Consider the following 13,677-nt stretch of genomic DNA (forward strand, 5'->3'; position numbering starts at 1 on the left):
GATAGAGATAGAGATAGAGATAGAGATAGAGATAGAGATAGAGATAGAGATAGAGATAGAGATAGAGAGAGAGAGAGAGAGAGAGAGAGAGAGAGAGAGAGAGATAGATAGATAGATAGAGAGATAGATAGAGAGATAGAGATAGAGATAGAGATAGAGATAGAGATAGAGATAGAGATAGAGATAGAGATAGAGAGAATGTGGAAATGAAGGGAGGGCCTGGAGGAAAGTTAATTACGGTACAAAGATCAGGCATGTAGGAGGGGGAGAGGGGTGACCTGAGGAGGTGAAAAGCCATCTCGAAACCCTGGAGGAAAGAATCAGATCAAACAGACTCAGGAAGTTTGCTCTGCAGGGAGAGAAAAAATAAACTCTCCAAAAGGAAGAAGCCAATGAGAAGATGGGGGGGGGGGGGGTGGGTGTGCCAAATACCATTTGATTAAGCTTGTGAAAGGTCGACCTCACCTTTGTTGCTGGCACCCGCAAGCAAATTCTCAAAGTCTTCCATACTTCCAACATCGGCGTCTACCGTCGAGAATAAAGTGTTTTCAGGCTTGGCTGGCTCCGTGCTGTGAACAGGGCTTAAGAGCAAGGCGTGCACGTGCAGATCCTTCACGTACTCCATCTTGCTCAGCAAACCTGCGGAGAAAAGGTCACAAAAGGGACACGGGCTTCAAACGTCACCTTTGGACGACCGACCGGCTCATGTTACATCACAACAAGATACATGGTCGAATAATTTACACCCAAAAGAAAAACAATAAATACATTTCCACTCAGGACCCTATCCAGACCCATGTTTTGTTTAAAAAAATTTTTTTTTTTTTTTTTTTTTACAAAAAGGGAGGGAATCATCCACTGTTCAGCGTGGCCCTTAAGTCGTACTTTGCAAGCAAAATAATGTATAGTATAGCTGTGTCGGAGAAGATAATTAAATAAAACAGGGTTTGCGGGACATCAGGACCACCCTGTTCAAGACAATACAAATGGATCTCAAAAATGAGATTATGCGGTCATTACCTCCTCCAAAGGTGGTGGACGGAGGTTATGTGTTCACCCATCTGTCTGTCTGTGCAGGATATCTCAAAAGGTTATAGATGGATTTGGACGAAATTTCAGACAGGTTGGGTGTGTGATGAGGACGAATCGATTCAATTTTGGTGAAGATCCAGACACTCAAATCTTTAAAAAAAAAATTTTGAGACGATTCTTCACCATAGAGTTGTGGGAACAAAAACTATATGTGGCACGATATCTCAGAAAGAAAAAGTTGTGGACGAGTTTTGACAAAACTTGGTGAACGAGTTGGTTCGGTGACGGCAACAAGCAGATTCGATTTTGTTTCAGGTCAGGATCCAGATTAGTCCTCTTGGTGGGATCCAGAACGTAAACCGTTCGGCCTGGCGGAGGTACGAGCTCCACAAAAGTTCCGTTCTAAGGTTTCACCCCTTAGCATTCGAACTGCAGTCCTGACACCAACGGAGCAAAGCAAGCAGAAAATCCAGAGCTTAGAAATCTTAACATATCTTCAGCGAGAGAGTGAACAATCTGCGATAATATGGTGAATACTTGATTTATTCGAAAAAAAAAATAAAACTTTTCCCCAAACTCAATACCCACCCATAACACACAAACTTCGACCAAAGTCGAAAACAAGGTTGGCAAGTTTCACCATCACGAGGACTCAGCAGCTGCGTGTCACGCCAGCCAGGCACGATTTCAGATCATGACGTCATAGCCTAGTGCTTGCATCACAGTGTGGACCAAAGCTACAAATGCTGTGATGGAGCACAAAATGAACCCCCACTGTTGTTCGTCTTTCGGCTGCTCCCGTTAAGGGTCGCCACAGCGGATCATCCGTTATGATCCGCATAGTGATTTGGCACATGTTTTACGCCGGATGCCCTTCCTGACGCAACCCTGGTCGCCTCTTACGACACAGGGATAAGGATTGGGTTTCACCACGATTCTGGGCTGCCCTACACCTTCTCATAGTGCGGCCCAGTGCAGAGTTCCCGTCTTCAAGCGATCCTCCAACCCAAGCCTCCGAGTAGCCGGATTACAGGCGCACGCCACTACGCCCGGTAAAATGAACCCCCACACACCCCACCAAATTATTATATATATATATATATATATATATATATATATATATATATATATATATATATATATATATATATATATATATATATATATGGAGTAATAAGTGATCGATTTGGGACTATGGACACAGACAACTTGGGGAAACGTGATGAAACTCCTGCTCGTCCCCCCCCCCCCCACGTGCAATGAACGGGGGTTGCCTGCGTCGGACGAATACAAAGACTACAAGGAGACCGGTTTGATCCAGATCAGTCGAGTGCACGCCTCGCGAGCTAACATGATGCAATCGGAGCGTTCGGCCTCTCAACAGCACAGAGAACCAACTGTGTGGAAACACGTCCGTGGCACGCGATCCATACGGTCCTCACAGGGTCTCCTCTGATTGGCCAATCACAATCTTTGTTTATTTTGTTGTTGTTAGCTCAGATTCAGTGGTGTTGGATGTAGAAAATTTACATAAAGCATTTTTTTTAATGTTTCGTACGAGCACCACGTGATCAAATCGATCTGGGAGATGGGCACGTGACGCGTGGATGAACCATTGAACTAGATCCAAGACTGGAAGGATTATGGCGAGTCACGTTACACGCACCATTGTCGCCACCTTCTCTCCGCACACGCCGCCATGTTACTCGGCCCAGTGAACGATTCACGTTACACGCACCATTGTCGCCACCTTCTCTCCGCACACGCCGCCATGTTACTAGGCCCAGTGAACGATTCACGTTGCACGCACCATTGTCGCCACCTTCTCTCCGCACACGCCGCCATGTTACTCGACCCAGTGAACGATTCACGTTACACGCACCATTGTCGCCACCTTCTCTCCGCACACGCCGCCATGTTACTCGGCCCAGTGAACGATTCACATTACACGCACCATTGTCGCCACTTTCTCTCCGCACACGCCGCCATGTTACTAGGCCCAGTGAACGATTCACGTTACACGCACCATTGTCGCCACTTTCTCTCCGCACACGCCGCCATGTTACTAGGCCCAGTGAACGATTCACGTTACACGCACCATTGTCGCCACTTTCTCTCCGCACACGCCGCCATGTTACTAGGCCCAGTGAACGATTCACGTTGCACGCACCATTGTCGCCACTTTCTCTCCGCACACGCCGCCATGTTACTAGGCCCAGTGAACGATTCACGTTGCACGCACCATTGTCGCCACTTTCTCTCCGCACACGCCGCCATGTTACTAGGCCCAGTGAACGATTCACGTTGCACGCACCATTGTCGCCACTTTCTCTCCGCACACGCCGCCATGTTACTCGGCCCAGTGAACGATTCACGTTGCACGCACCATTGTCGCCACTTTCTCTCCGCACACGCCGCCATATTACTCGGCCCAGTAAACGATTCACCGCGGCCACCCCGCGTTGAGTTATGTTTATATGAGAAATAAATAAGAGTTCACATCGACTTTGACTTTCAACTCAAGATTAACATTCAATTCATAACGGGAGTCCAAATATTTCTGCGACAAGTGCGCCTCCCAAGATGGCGCTTGGTGGCGACAAATTCGCAAAACTCATAATCTTTCCAGTTGTACATTATAACAGTTCAATGGGGGTGAACCGATGACCGAGCGGTCCACCCACCTTTGAGGTCTCCGACGCAATCGGTATCCGAGTCGAGGAAGGAGCGCAGCTCGACGCGGTACACGGCAGTTTCCTCGTACCAGGCGAGCTCGGGTGGAGCCTGGCACCGCGGGGCGGTCACGATGATCATGATCGCACCGACCAGCATGGCGAGCCAAGCGAGCCAGAACAGAGCCAGCAAGGCGTACCGAGTCCGCTTCCAAAATGGCTGGTTCGCCTGCTTCAGCAGCTGTTCCTTGGTGAGGCCTGTGAACCGTGCCGGGCTCGCCGGCCCACGGGCCGCCGCGTTCGAAGAGGCCTGCAGGGACTCGTCCCCGGGCACGTTTCGGCCGTTGTAAACATCCGTCATGGGTTGCTTTTCCCCGGCTTCAACGTCCGCATCGTCGTGGAGCTCAACGTCTTTCATCGCCATTTTGTCTCCCATAGCCGATGTCGAACCGACCACTTTCCACAAACAACTTAAACAAAATGGTCACGTTCACTCCCACAAGTAATCTATCCCACCAGACACGAGTCACGAACCCACGTGATATGACGCAGGAATGTACGCTTCTTCTTCTTCTTCTTCTTATTCAATCTTTCGTCAGCCTCCAACTGGGTCATGCCGCTAATCTTCTTCTTCTACTCTTCTTCTTCACGCTCGTCAGCCTCCAACTGGGTCATGCCGCTAATCTTCTTCTTCTTCTTCTTCGCACAATGTAAGTGTAAACAAGACGTGCTCAATGCCAAAAAAAGCAAGTGTTACAAAACATTTTCAGTATGTTTCAAGTTATCAATATTTCTGGTATTCAATACGGTATATCCAAGGGTAAGCAAATCCACATCGTATGAACAATAACTTCGTGTCGACGTATCTGTTCTATTAATTGTGATTAGTCGGACAATCGCCTCAGAAATATCTCGTTTGGGTTCGATTCCCGGACTCAACGATCTTTCAGCGTCGGGATCGATCGACATCCTCGGTTCGTGCGTCACAAGGTGCAACGTCCCTCGACAAAAAAGGGGGTTACAGTACCCATGATGCAATGCGCGGGCGCCATATTGGTTGGCAAAACTAAACAAGCGAGAAAAGGTAATAACAAGCAAGACAAAAGAAATAGCATAACCTTCCATTGCAGTTAGTCAGAATTGCAAGATAAAGGCATAAACGTGCTCGATTGTCGAGCTGCTGATGCTGTCGTTGCCAGAGAAGTGAATGCAACCAACATGGCGGCGCGCACGGCATTATGGGATATCTCTGAAAACCCCCTTTCTGGATGTTAAGCTGGGTGTCCCATCTGCTCAGAGCTGCTCACGGCCGTTAATGATCCTTCTGTATCATTCGCAAAGAGTACACCATTGTGTTCTGGTACCCCCGATTCAAATTTCAAACTCCTGTGTCGACAACTGTAACGTCCCTGAAAAGGCAATGGCAAACCACCTAGTCGTGGTATTTCCTTGTACAATGTGGAACTCGTCTTGCTGGTGAATGCTATCGTGTCCATCTGAATGGTGCACACACTACTTATAGGCGGAACGACGGATGGAAACAAAACGTTGAAGAACGGAAAAGAGGCTCGATAAGGGGTTAACGCCCGAAACGTCAACTTCATATTGGTTCCCACGGCTGTGAGCAATATACCTCGATCAACGATCTGTTGATTTCATCGATGCCATCTCCTTGTTTATGAATACTCAGGAAGTCATCGACACCTTAATCAAGACCACACATTAACTTATTAAGACTTGCCATTATATTTACTAAACCTCAATATAAACTTCCAACCCCATTATCATCCCTCAAATCCCATCCTCCATCCTGATGTTGCCTGGCAGGGTCGACTCTCACTTGCTCGTTATACAGACTTTGGGGACGTTATACAGACGTTATACAGACTCAAAAGTTTGGGGGTCATATCAAACTGACTATCTGTCATGTGTTTACATATCAAACTGACTAGCTGTCATGTGTTTACATATCAAACTGATGAGCTGGCATGTGTTTACATATCAAACTGACTAGCTGTCATGTGTTTACATATCAAACTGATGAGCTGGCATGTGTTTACATATCAAACTGACCAGCTGTCATGTGTTTACATATCAAACTGACTATCTATCATGTGTTTACATATCAAACTGACTATCTGTCATGTGTTTACATATCAAACTGACTAGCTGTCATGTGTTTACATATCAAACTGACTATCTGTCATGTGTTTACATATCAAACTGACTAGCTGTCATGTGTTTACATATCAAACTGACTAGCTGTCATGTGTTTACATATCAAACTGACTAGCTGTCATGTGTTTACATATCAAACTGACTAGCTGTCATGTGTTTACATATCAAACTGACTAGCTGTCATGTGTTTACATATCAAACTGACTAGCTGTCATGTGTTTACATATCAAACTGACTAGCTGTCATGTGTTTACATATCAAACTGACTATCTGTCATGTGTTTACATATCAAACTGACTAGCTGTCATGTGTTTACATATCAAACTGACTAGCTGTCATGTGTTTACATATCAAACTGACTATCTGTCATGTGTTTACATATCAAACTGACTATCTGTCATGTGTTTACATATCAAACTGACTAGCTGTCATGTGTTTACATATCAAACTGATGAGATGGCATGTGTTTACATATCAAACTGACGAGCTGTCATGTGTTTACATATCAAACTGATGAGCTGGCATGTGTTGACATATCAAACTGACCAGCTCTCATGTGTTTACATATCAAACTGGCCAGCTGTCATGTGTTTACATATCAAACTGACTATCTGTCATGTGTTTACATATCAAACTGACTAGCTGTCATGTGTTTACATATCAAACTGACGAGCTGTCATGTGTTTACATATCAAACTGAAGATCTGTCATGTGTTTACATATCAAACTGACTAGCTGTCATGTGTTTACATATCAAACTGACTATCTGTCATGTGTTTACATATCAAACTGAATATCTGTCATGTGTTTACATATCAAACTGACTAGCTGTCATGTGTTTACATATCAAACTGACTAGCTGTCATGTGTTTACATATCAAACTGACTAGCTGTCATGTGTTTACATATCAAACTGACTAGCTGTCATGTGTTTACATATCAAACTGACTAGCTGTCATGTGTTTACATATCAAACTGACTAGCTGTCATGTGTTTACATATCAAACTGACTATCTGTCATGTGTTTACATATCAAACTGACTAGCTGTCATGTGTTTACATATCAAACTGACTAGCTGTCATGTGTTTACATATCAAACTGACTAGCTGTCATGTGTTTACATATCAAACTGACTATCTGTCATGTGTTTACATATCAAACTGACTATCTGTCATGTGTTTACATATCAAACTGACTAGCTGTCATGTGTTTACATATCAAACTGACTATCTGTCATGTGTTTACATATCAAACTGACTAGCTGTCATGTGTTTACATATCAAACTGACTAGCTGTCATGTGTTTACATATCAAACTGACTAGCTGTCATGTGTTTACATATCAAACTGACTAGCTGTCATGTGTTTACATATCAAACTGACTAGCTGTCATGTGTTTACATATCAAACTGACTAGCTGTCATGTGTTTACATATCAAACTGACTAGCTGTCATGTGTTTACATATCAAACTGACTAGCTGTCATGTGTTTACATATCAAACTGACTAGCTGTCATGTGTTTACATATCAAACTGACTATCTGTCATGTGTTTACATATCAAACTGACTAGCTGTCATGTGTTTACATATCAAACTGACTATCTGTCATGTGTTTACATATCAAACTATCTGTCATGTGTTTACATATCAAACTCACTAGCTGTCATGTGTTTACATATCAAACTGACTAGCTGTCATGTGTTTACATATCAAACTGACTAGCTGTCATGTGTTTACATATCAAACTGACTAGCTGTCATGTGTTTACATATCAAACTGACTAGCTGTCATGTGTTTACATATCAAACTGACTAGCTGTCATGTGTTTACATATCAAACTGACTAGCTGTCATGTGTTTACATATCAAACTGACTAGCTGTCATGGGTTTACATATCAAACTGACTAGCTGTCATGGGTTTACATATCAAACTGACTAGCTGTCATGTGTTTACATATCAAACTGACTATCTGTCATGTGTTTACATATCAAACTGACCAGCTGGCATGTGTTTACATATCAAACTGACTATCTGTCATGTGTTTACATATCAAACTGAATATCTGTCATGTGTTTACATATCAAACTGACTATCTGTCATGTGTTTACAGATCAAACTGACTATCTGTCATGTGTTTACATATCAAACTGACTAGCTGTCATGTGTTTACATATCAAACTGACTAGCTGTCATGTGTTTACATATCAAACTGACTAGCTGTCATGTGTTTACATATCAAACTGACTAGCTGTCATGTGTTTACATATCAAACTGACTAGCTGTCATGTGTTTACATATCAAACTGACTAGCTGTCATGTGTTTACATATCAAACTGACTAGCTGTCATGTGTTTACATATCAAACTGACTATCTGTCATGTGTTTACATATCAAACTGACTAGCTGTCATGTGTTTACATATCAAACTGACTAGCTGTCATGTGTTTACATATCAAACTGACTATCTGTCATGTGTTTACATATCAAACTGACTATCTGTCATGTGTTTACATATCAAACTGACTAGCTGTCATGTGTTTACATATCAAACTGACTAGCTGTCATGTGTTTACATATCAAACTGACTAGCTGTCATGTGTTTACATATCAAACTGACTAGCTGTCATGTGTTTACATATCAAACTGACTAGCTGTCATGTGTTTACATATCAAACTGACTAGCTGTCATGTGTTTACATATCAAACTGACTATCTGTCATGTGTTTACATATCAAACTGACTAGCTGTCATGTGTTTACATATCAAACTGACTAGCTGTCATGTGTTTACATATCAAACTGACTAGCTGTCATGTGTTTACATATCAAACTGACTAGCTGTCATGTGTTTACATATCAAACTGACTAGCTGTCATGTGTTTACATATCAAACTGACTAGCTGTCATGTGTTTACATATCAAACTGACTAGCTGTCATGTGTTTACATATCAAACTGACTAGCTGTCATGTGTTTACATATCAAACTGACTAGCTGTCATGTGTTTACATATCAAACTGACTATCTGTCATGTGTTTACATATCAAACTGACTAGCTGTCATGTGTTTACATATCAAACTGACTAGCTGTCATGTGTTTACATATCAAACTGACTAGCTGTCATGTGTTTACATATCAAACTGACTAGCTGTCATGTGTTTACATATCAAACTGACTAGCTGTCATGTGTTTACATATCAAACTGACTAGCTGTCATGTGTTTACATATCAAACTGACTAGCTGTCATGTGTTTACATATCAAACTGACTAGCTGTCATGTGTTTACATATCAAACTGACTAGCTGTCATGTGTTTACATATCAAACTGACTAGCTGTCATGTGTTTACATATCAAACTGACTATCTGTCATGTGTTTACATATCAAACTGACTATCTGTCATGTGTTTACATATCAAACTGACTAGCTGTCATGTGTTTACATATCAAACTGACTAGCTGTCATGTGTTTACATATCAAACTGACTAGCTGTCATGTGTTTACATATCAAACTGACTAGCTGTCATGTGTTTACATATCAAACTGACTAGCTGTCATGTGTTTACATATCAAACTGACTAGCTGTCATGTGTTTACATATCAAACTGACTAGCTGTCATGTGTTTACATATCAAACTGACTAGCTGTCATGTGTTTACATATCAAACTGACTAGCTGTCATGTGTTTACATATCAAACTGACTAGCTGTCATGTGTTTACATATCAAACTGACTATCTGTCATGTGTTTACATATCAAACTGACTAGCTGTCATGTGTTTACATATCAAACTGACTATCTGTCATGTGTTTACATATCAAACTGACTATCTGTCATGTGTTTACATATCAAACTGACTAGCTGTCATGTGTTTACATATCAAACTGACTAGCTGTCATGTGTTTACATATCAAACTGACTAGCTGTCATGTGTTTACATATCAAACTGACTAGCTGTCATGTGTTTACATATCAAACTGACTAGCTGTCATGTGTTTACATATCAAACTGACTATCTGTCATGTGTTTACATATCAAACTGACTAGCTGTCATGTGTTTACATATCAAACTGACTAGCTGTCATGTGTTTACATATCAAACTGACTATCTGTCATGTGTTTACATATCAAACTGACTATCTGTCATGTGTTTACATATCAAACTGACTAGCTGTCATGTGTTTACATATCAAACTGACTAGCTGTCATGTGTTTACATATCAAACTGACTATCTGTCATGTGTTTACATATCAAACTGACCAGCTGTCATGTGTTTACATATCAAACTGACTATCTGTCATGTGTTTACATATCAAACTGACTATCTGTCATGTGTTTACATATCAAACTGACTAGCTGTCATGTGTTTACATATCAAACTGACTATCTGTCATGTGTTTACATATCAAACTGACTAGCTGTCATGTGTTTACATATCAAACTGACTAGCTGTCATGTGTTTACATATCAAACTGACTAGCTGTCATGTGTTTACATATCAAACTGACTAGCTGTCATGTGTTTACATATCAAACTGACTAGCTGTCATGTGTTTACATATCAAACTGACTAGCTGTCATGTGTTTACATATCAAACTGACTAGCTGTCATGTGTTTACATATCAAACTGACTAGCTGTCATGTGTTTACATATCAAACTGACTAGCTGTCATGTGTTTACATATCAAACTGACTAGCTGTCATGTGTTTACATATCAAACTGACTAGCTGTCATGTGTTTACATATCAAACTGACTATCTGTCATGTGTTTACATATCAAACTGACTAGCTGTCATGTGTTTACATATCAAACTGACTAGCTGTCATGTGTTTACATATCAAACTGACTAGCTGTCATGTGTTTACATATCAAACTGACTATCTGTCATGTGTTTACATATCAAACTGACTATCTGTCATGTGTTTACATATCAAACTGACTAGCTGTCATGTGTTTACATATCAAACTGACTATCTGTCATGTGTTTACATATCAAACTGACTAGCTGTCATGTGTTTACATATCAAACTGACTAGCTGTCATGTGTTTACATATCAAACTGACTATCTGTCATGTGTTTACATATCAAACTGACTAGCTGTCATGTGTTTACATATCAAACTGACTAGCTGTCATGTGTTTACATATCAAACTGACTAGCTGTCATGTGTTTACATATCAAACTGACTAGCTGTCATGTGTTTACATATCAAACTGACTAGCTGTCATGTGTTTACATATCAAACTGACTAGCTGTCATGTGTTTACATATCAAACTGACTAGCTGTCATGTGTTTACATATCAAACTGACTAGCTGTCATGTGTTTACATATCAAACTGACTAGCTGTCATGTGTTTACATATCAAACTGACTAGCTGTCATGTGTTTACATATCAAACTGACTATCTGTCATGTGTTTACATATCAAACTGACTAGCTGTCATGTGTTTACATATCAAACTGACTATCTGTCATGTGTTTACATATCAAACTGACTATCTGTCATGTGTTTACATATCAAACTGACTAGCTGTCATGTGTTTACATATCAAACTGACTAGCTGTCATGTGTTTACATATCAAACTGACTAGCTGTCATGTGTTTACATATCAAACTGACTAGCTGTCATGTGTTTACATATCAAACTGACTAGCTGTCATGTGTTTACATATCAAACTGACTAGCTGTCATGTGTTTACATATCAAACTGACTATCTGTCATGTGTTTACATATCAAACTGACTAGCTGTCATGTGTTTACATATCAAACTGACTAGCTGTCATGTGTTTACATATCAAACTGACTAGCTGTCATGTGTTTACATATCAAACTGACTAGCTGTCATGTGTTTACATATCAAACTGACTATCTGTCATGTGTTTACATATCAAACTGACTAGCTGTCATGTGTTTACATATCAAACTGACTAGCTGTCATGTGTTTACATATCAAACTGACTAGCTGTCATGTGTTTACATATCAAACTGACTAGCTGTCATGTGTTTACATATCAAACTGACTAGCTGTCATGTGTTTACATATCAAACTGACTATCTGTCATGTGTTTACATATCAAACTGACTATCTGTCATGTGTTTACATATCAAACTGACTAGCTGTCATGTGTTTACATATCAAACTGACTATCTGTCATGTGTTTACATATCAAACTGACTAGCTGTCATGTGTTTACATATCAAACTGACTAGCTGTCATGTGTTTACATATCAAACTGACTATCTGTCATGTGTTTACATATCAAACTGACTAGCTGTCATGTGTTTACATATCAAACTGACTAGCTGTCATGTGTTTACATATCAAACTGACTAGCTGTCATGTGTTTACATATCAAACTGACTAGCTGTCATGTGTTTACATATCAAACTGACTATCTGTCATGTGTTTACATATCAAACTGACTAGCTGTCATGTGTTTACATATCAAACTGACTAGCTGTCATGTGTTTACATATCAAACTGACTATCTGTCATGTGTTTACATATCAAACTGACTATCTGTCATGTGTTTACATATCAAACTGACTAGCTGTCATGTGTTTACATATCAAACTGACTAGCTGTCATGTGTTTACATATCAAACTGACTAGCTGTCATGTGTTTACATATCAAACTGACTAGCTGTCATGTGTTTACATATCAAACTGACTAGCTGTCATGTGTTTACATATCAAACTGACTAGCTGTCATGTGTTTACATATCAAACTGACTATCTGTCATGTGTTTACATATCAAACTGACTAGCTGTCATGTGTTTACATATCAAACTGACTAGCTGTCATGTGTTTACATATCAAACTGACTATCTGTCATGTGTTTACATATCAAACTGACTAGCTGTCATGTGTTTACATATCAAACTGACTAGCTGTCATGTGTTTACATATCAAACTGACTATCTGTCATGTGTTTACATATCAAACTGACTAGCTGTCATGTGTTTACATATCAAACTGACTAGCTGTCATGTGTTTACATATCAAACTGACTAGCTGTCATGTGTTTACATATCAAACTGACTAGCTGTCATGTGTTTACATATCAAACTGACTAGCTGTCATGTGTTTACATATCAAACTGACTATCTGTCATGTGTTTATATATCAAACTGACTATCTGTCATGTGTTTACATATCAAACTGACTATCTGTCATGTGTTTACATATCAAACTGACTAGCTGTCATGTGTTTACATATCAAACTGACTAGCTGTCATGTGTTTACATATCAAACTGACTAGCTGTCATGTGTTTACATATCAAACTGACTATCTGTCATGTGTTTACATATCAAACTGACTAGCTGTCATGTGTTTACATATCAAACTGACGATCTGTCATGTGTTTACATATCAAACTGACTAGCTGTCATGTGTTTACATATCAAACTGACTAGCTGTCATGTGTTTACATATCAAACTGACAAGCTGTCATGTGTTTACATATCAAACTGACTAGCTGTCATGTGTTTACATATCAAACTGACTAGCTGTCATGTGTTTACATATCAAACTGACTAGCTGTCATGTGTTTACATATCAAACTGACTAGCTGTCATGTGTTTACATATCAAACTGACTAGCTGTCATGTGTTTACATATCAAACTGACTATCTGTCATGTGTTTATATATCAAACTGACTATCTGTCATGTGTTTACATATCAAACTGACTATCTGTCATGTGTTTACATATCAAACTGACTAGCTGTCATGTGTTTACATATCAAACTGACTAGCTGTCATGTGTTTACATATCAAACTGA

General features: G+C 40.1%; 1 protein-coding gene and 1 long non-coding RNA gene across 2 annotated transcripts in view; one reads left to right on the forward strand and one right to left on the reverse strand.

Moving 5' to 3' along the window:
• SLC3A2 (solute carrier family 3 member 2) overlaps positions 1–4,336 on the reverse strand; it is an 18,019-nt gene extending 13,683 nt beyond the window's left edge. Inside the window, exons 1-2 of the mRNA XM_085855937.1 lie at positions 3,717–4,336; positions 466–639 (exon numbers count right to left, since the gene is read on the reverse strand). Of these exons, the coding sequence (XP_085712063.1) occupies positions 466–639; positions 3,717–4,140 (598 nt within the window). The 5' untranslated portion in view covers positions 4,141–4,336. The remainder of the gene's footprint in view (positions 1–465; positions 640–3,716) is intronic.
• Positions 4,322–13,677, forward strand: part of LOC147012170 (uncharacterized) — a 24,561-nt gene continuing 15,205 nt past the window's right edge. Inside the window, exon 1 of the long non-coding RNA XR_015051489.1 lies at positions 4,322–4,414. This is a non-coding gene — a long non-coding RNA (uncharacterized LOC147012170). The remainder of the gene's footprint in view (positions 4,415–13,677) is intronic.

The sequence above is a fragment of the Eptatretus burgeri genome, chromosome 15 (genome assembly GCF_056783735.1).
Source record: "Eptatretus burgeri isolate ZD-2024b chromosome 15, Ebu_testis_v1, whole genome shotgun sequence".
Lineage (NCBI taxonomy): Eukaryota > Metazoa > Chordata > Myxini > Myxiniformes > Myxinidae > Eptatretus > Eptatretus burgeri.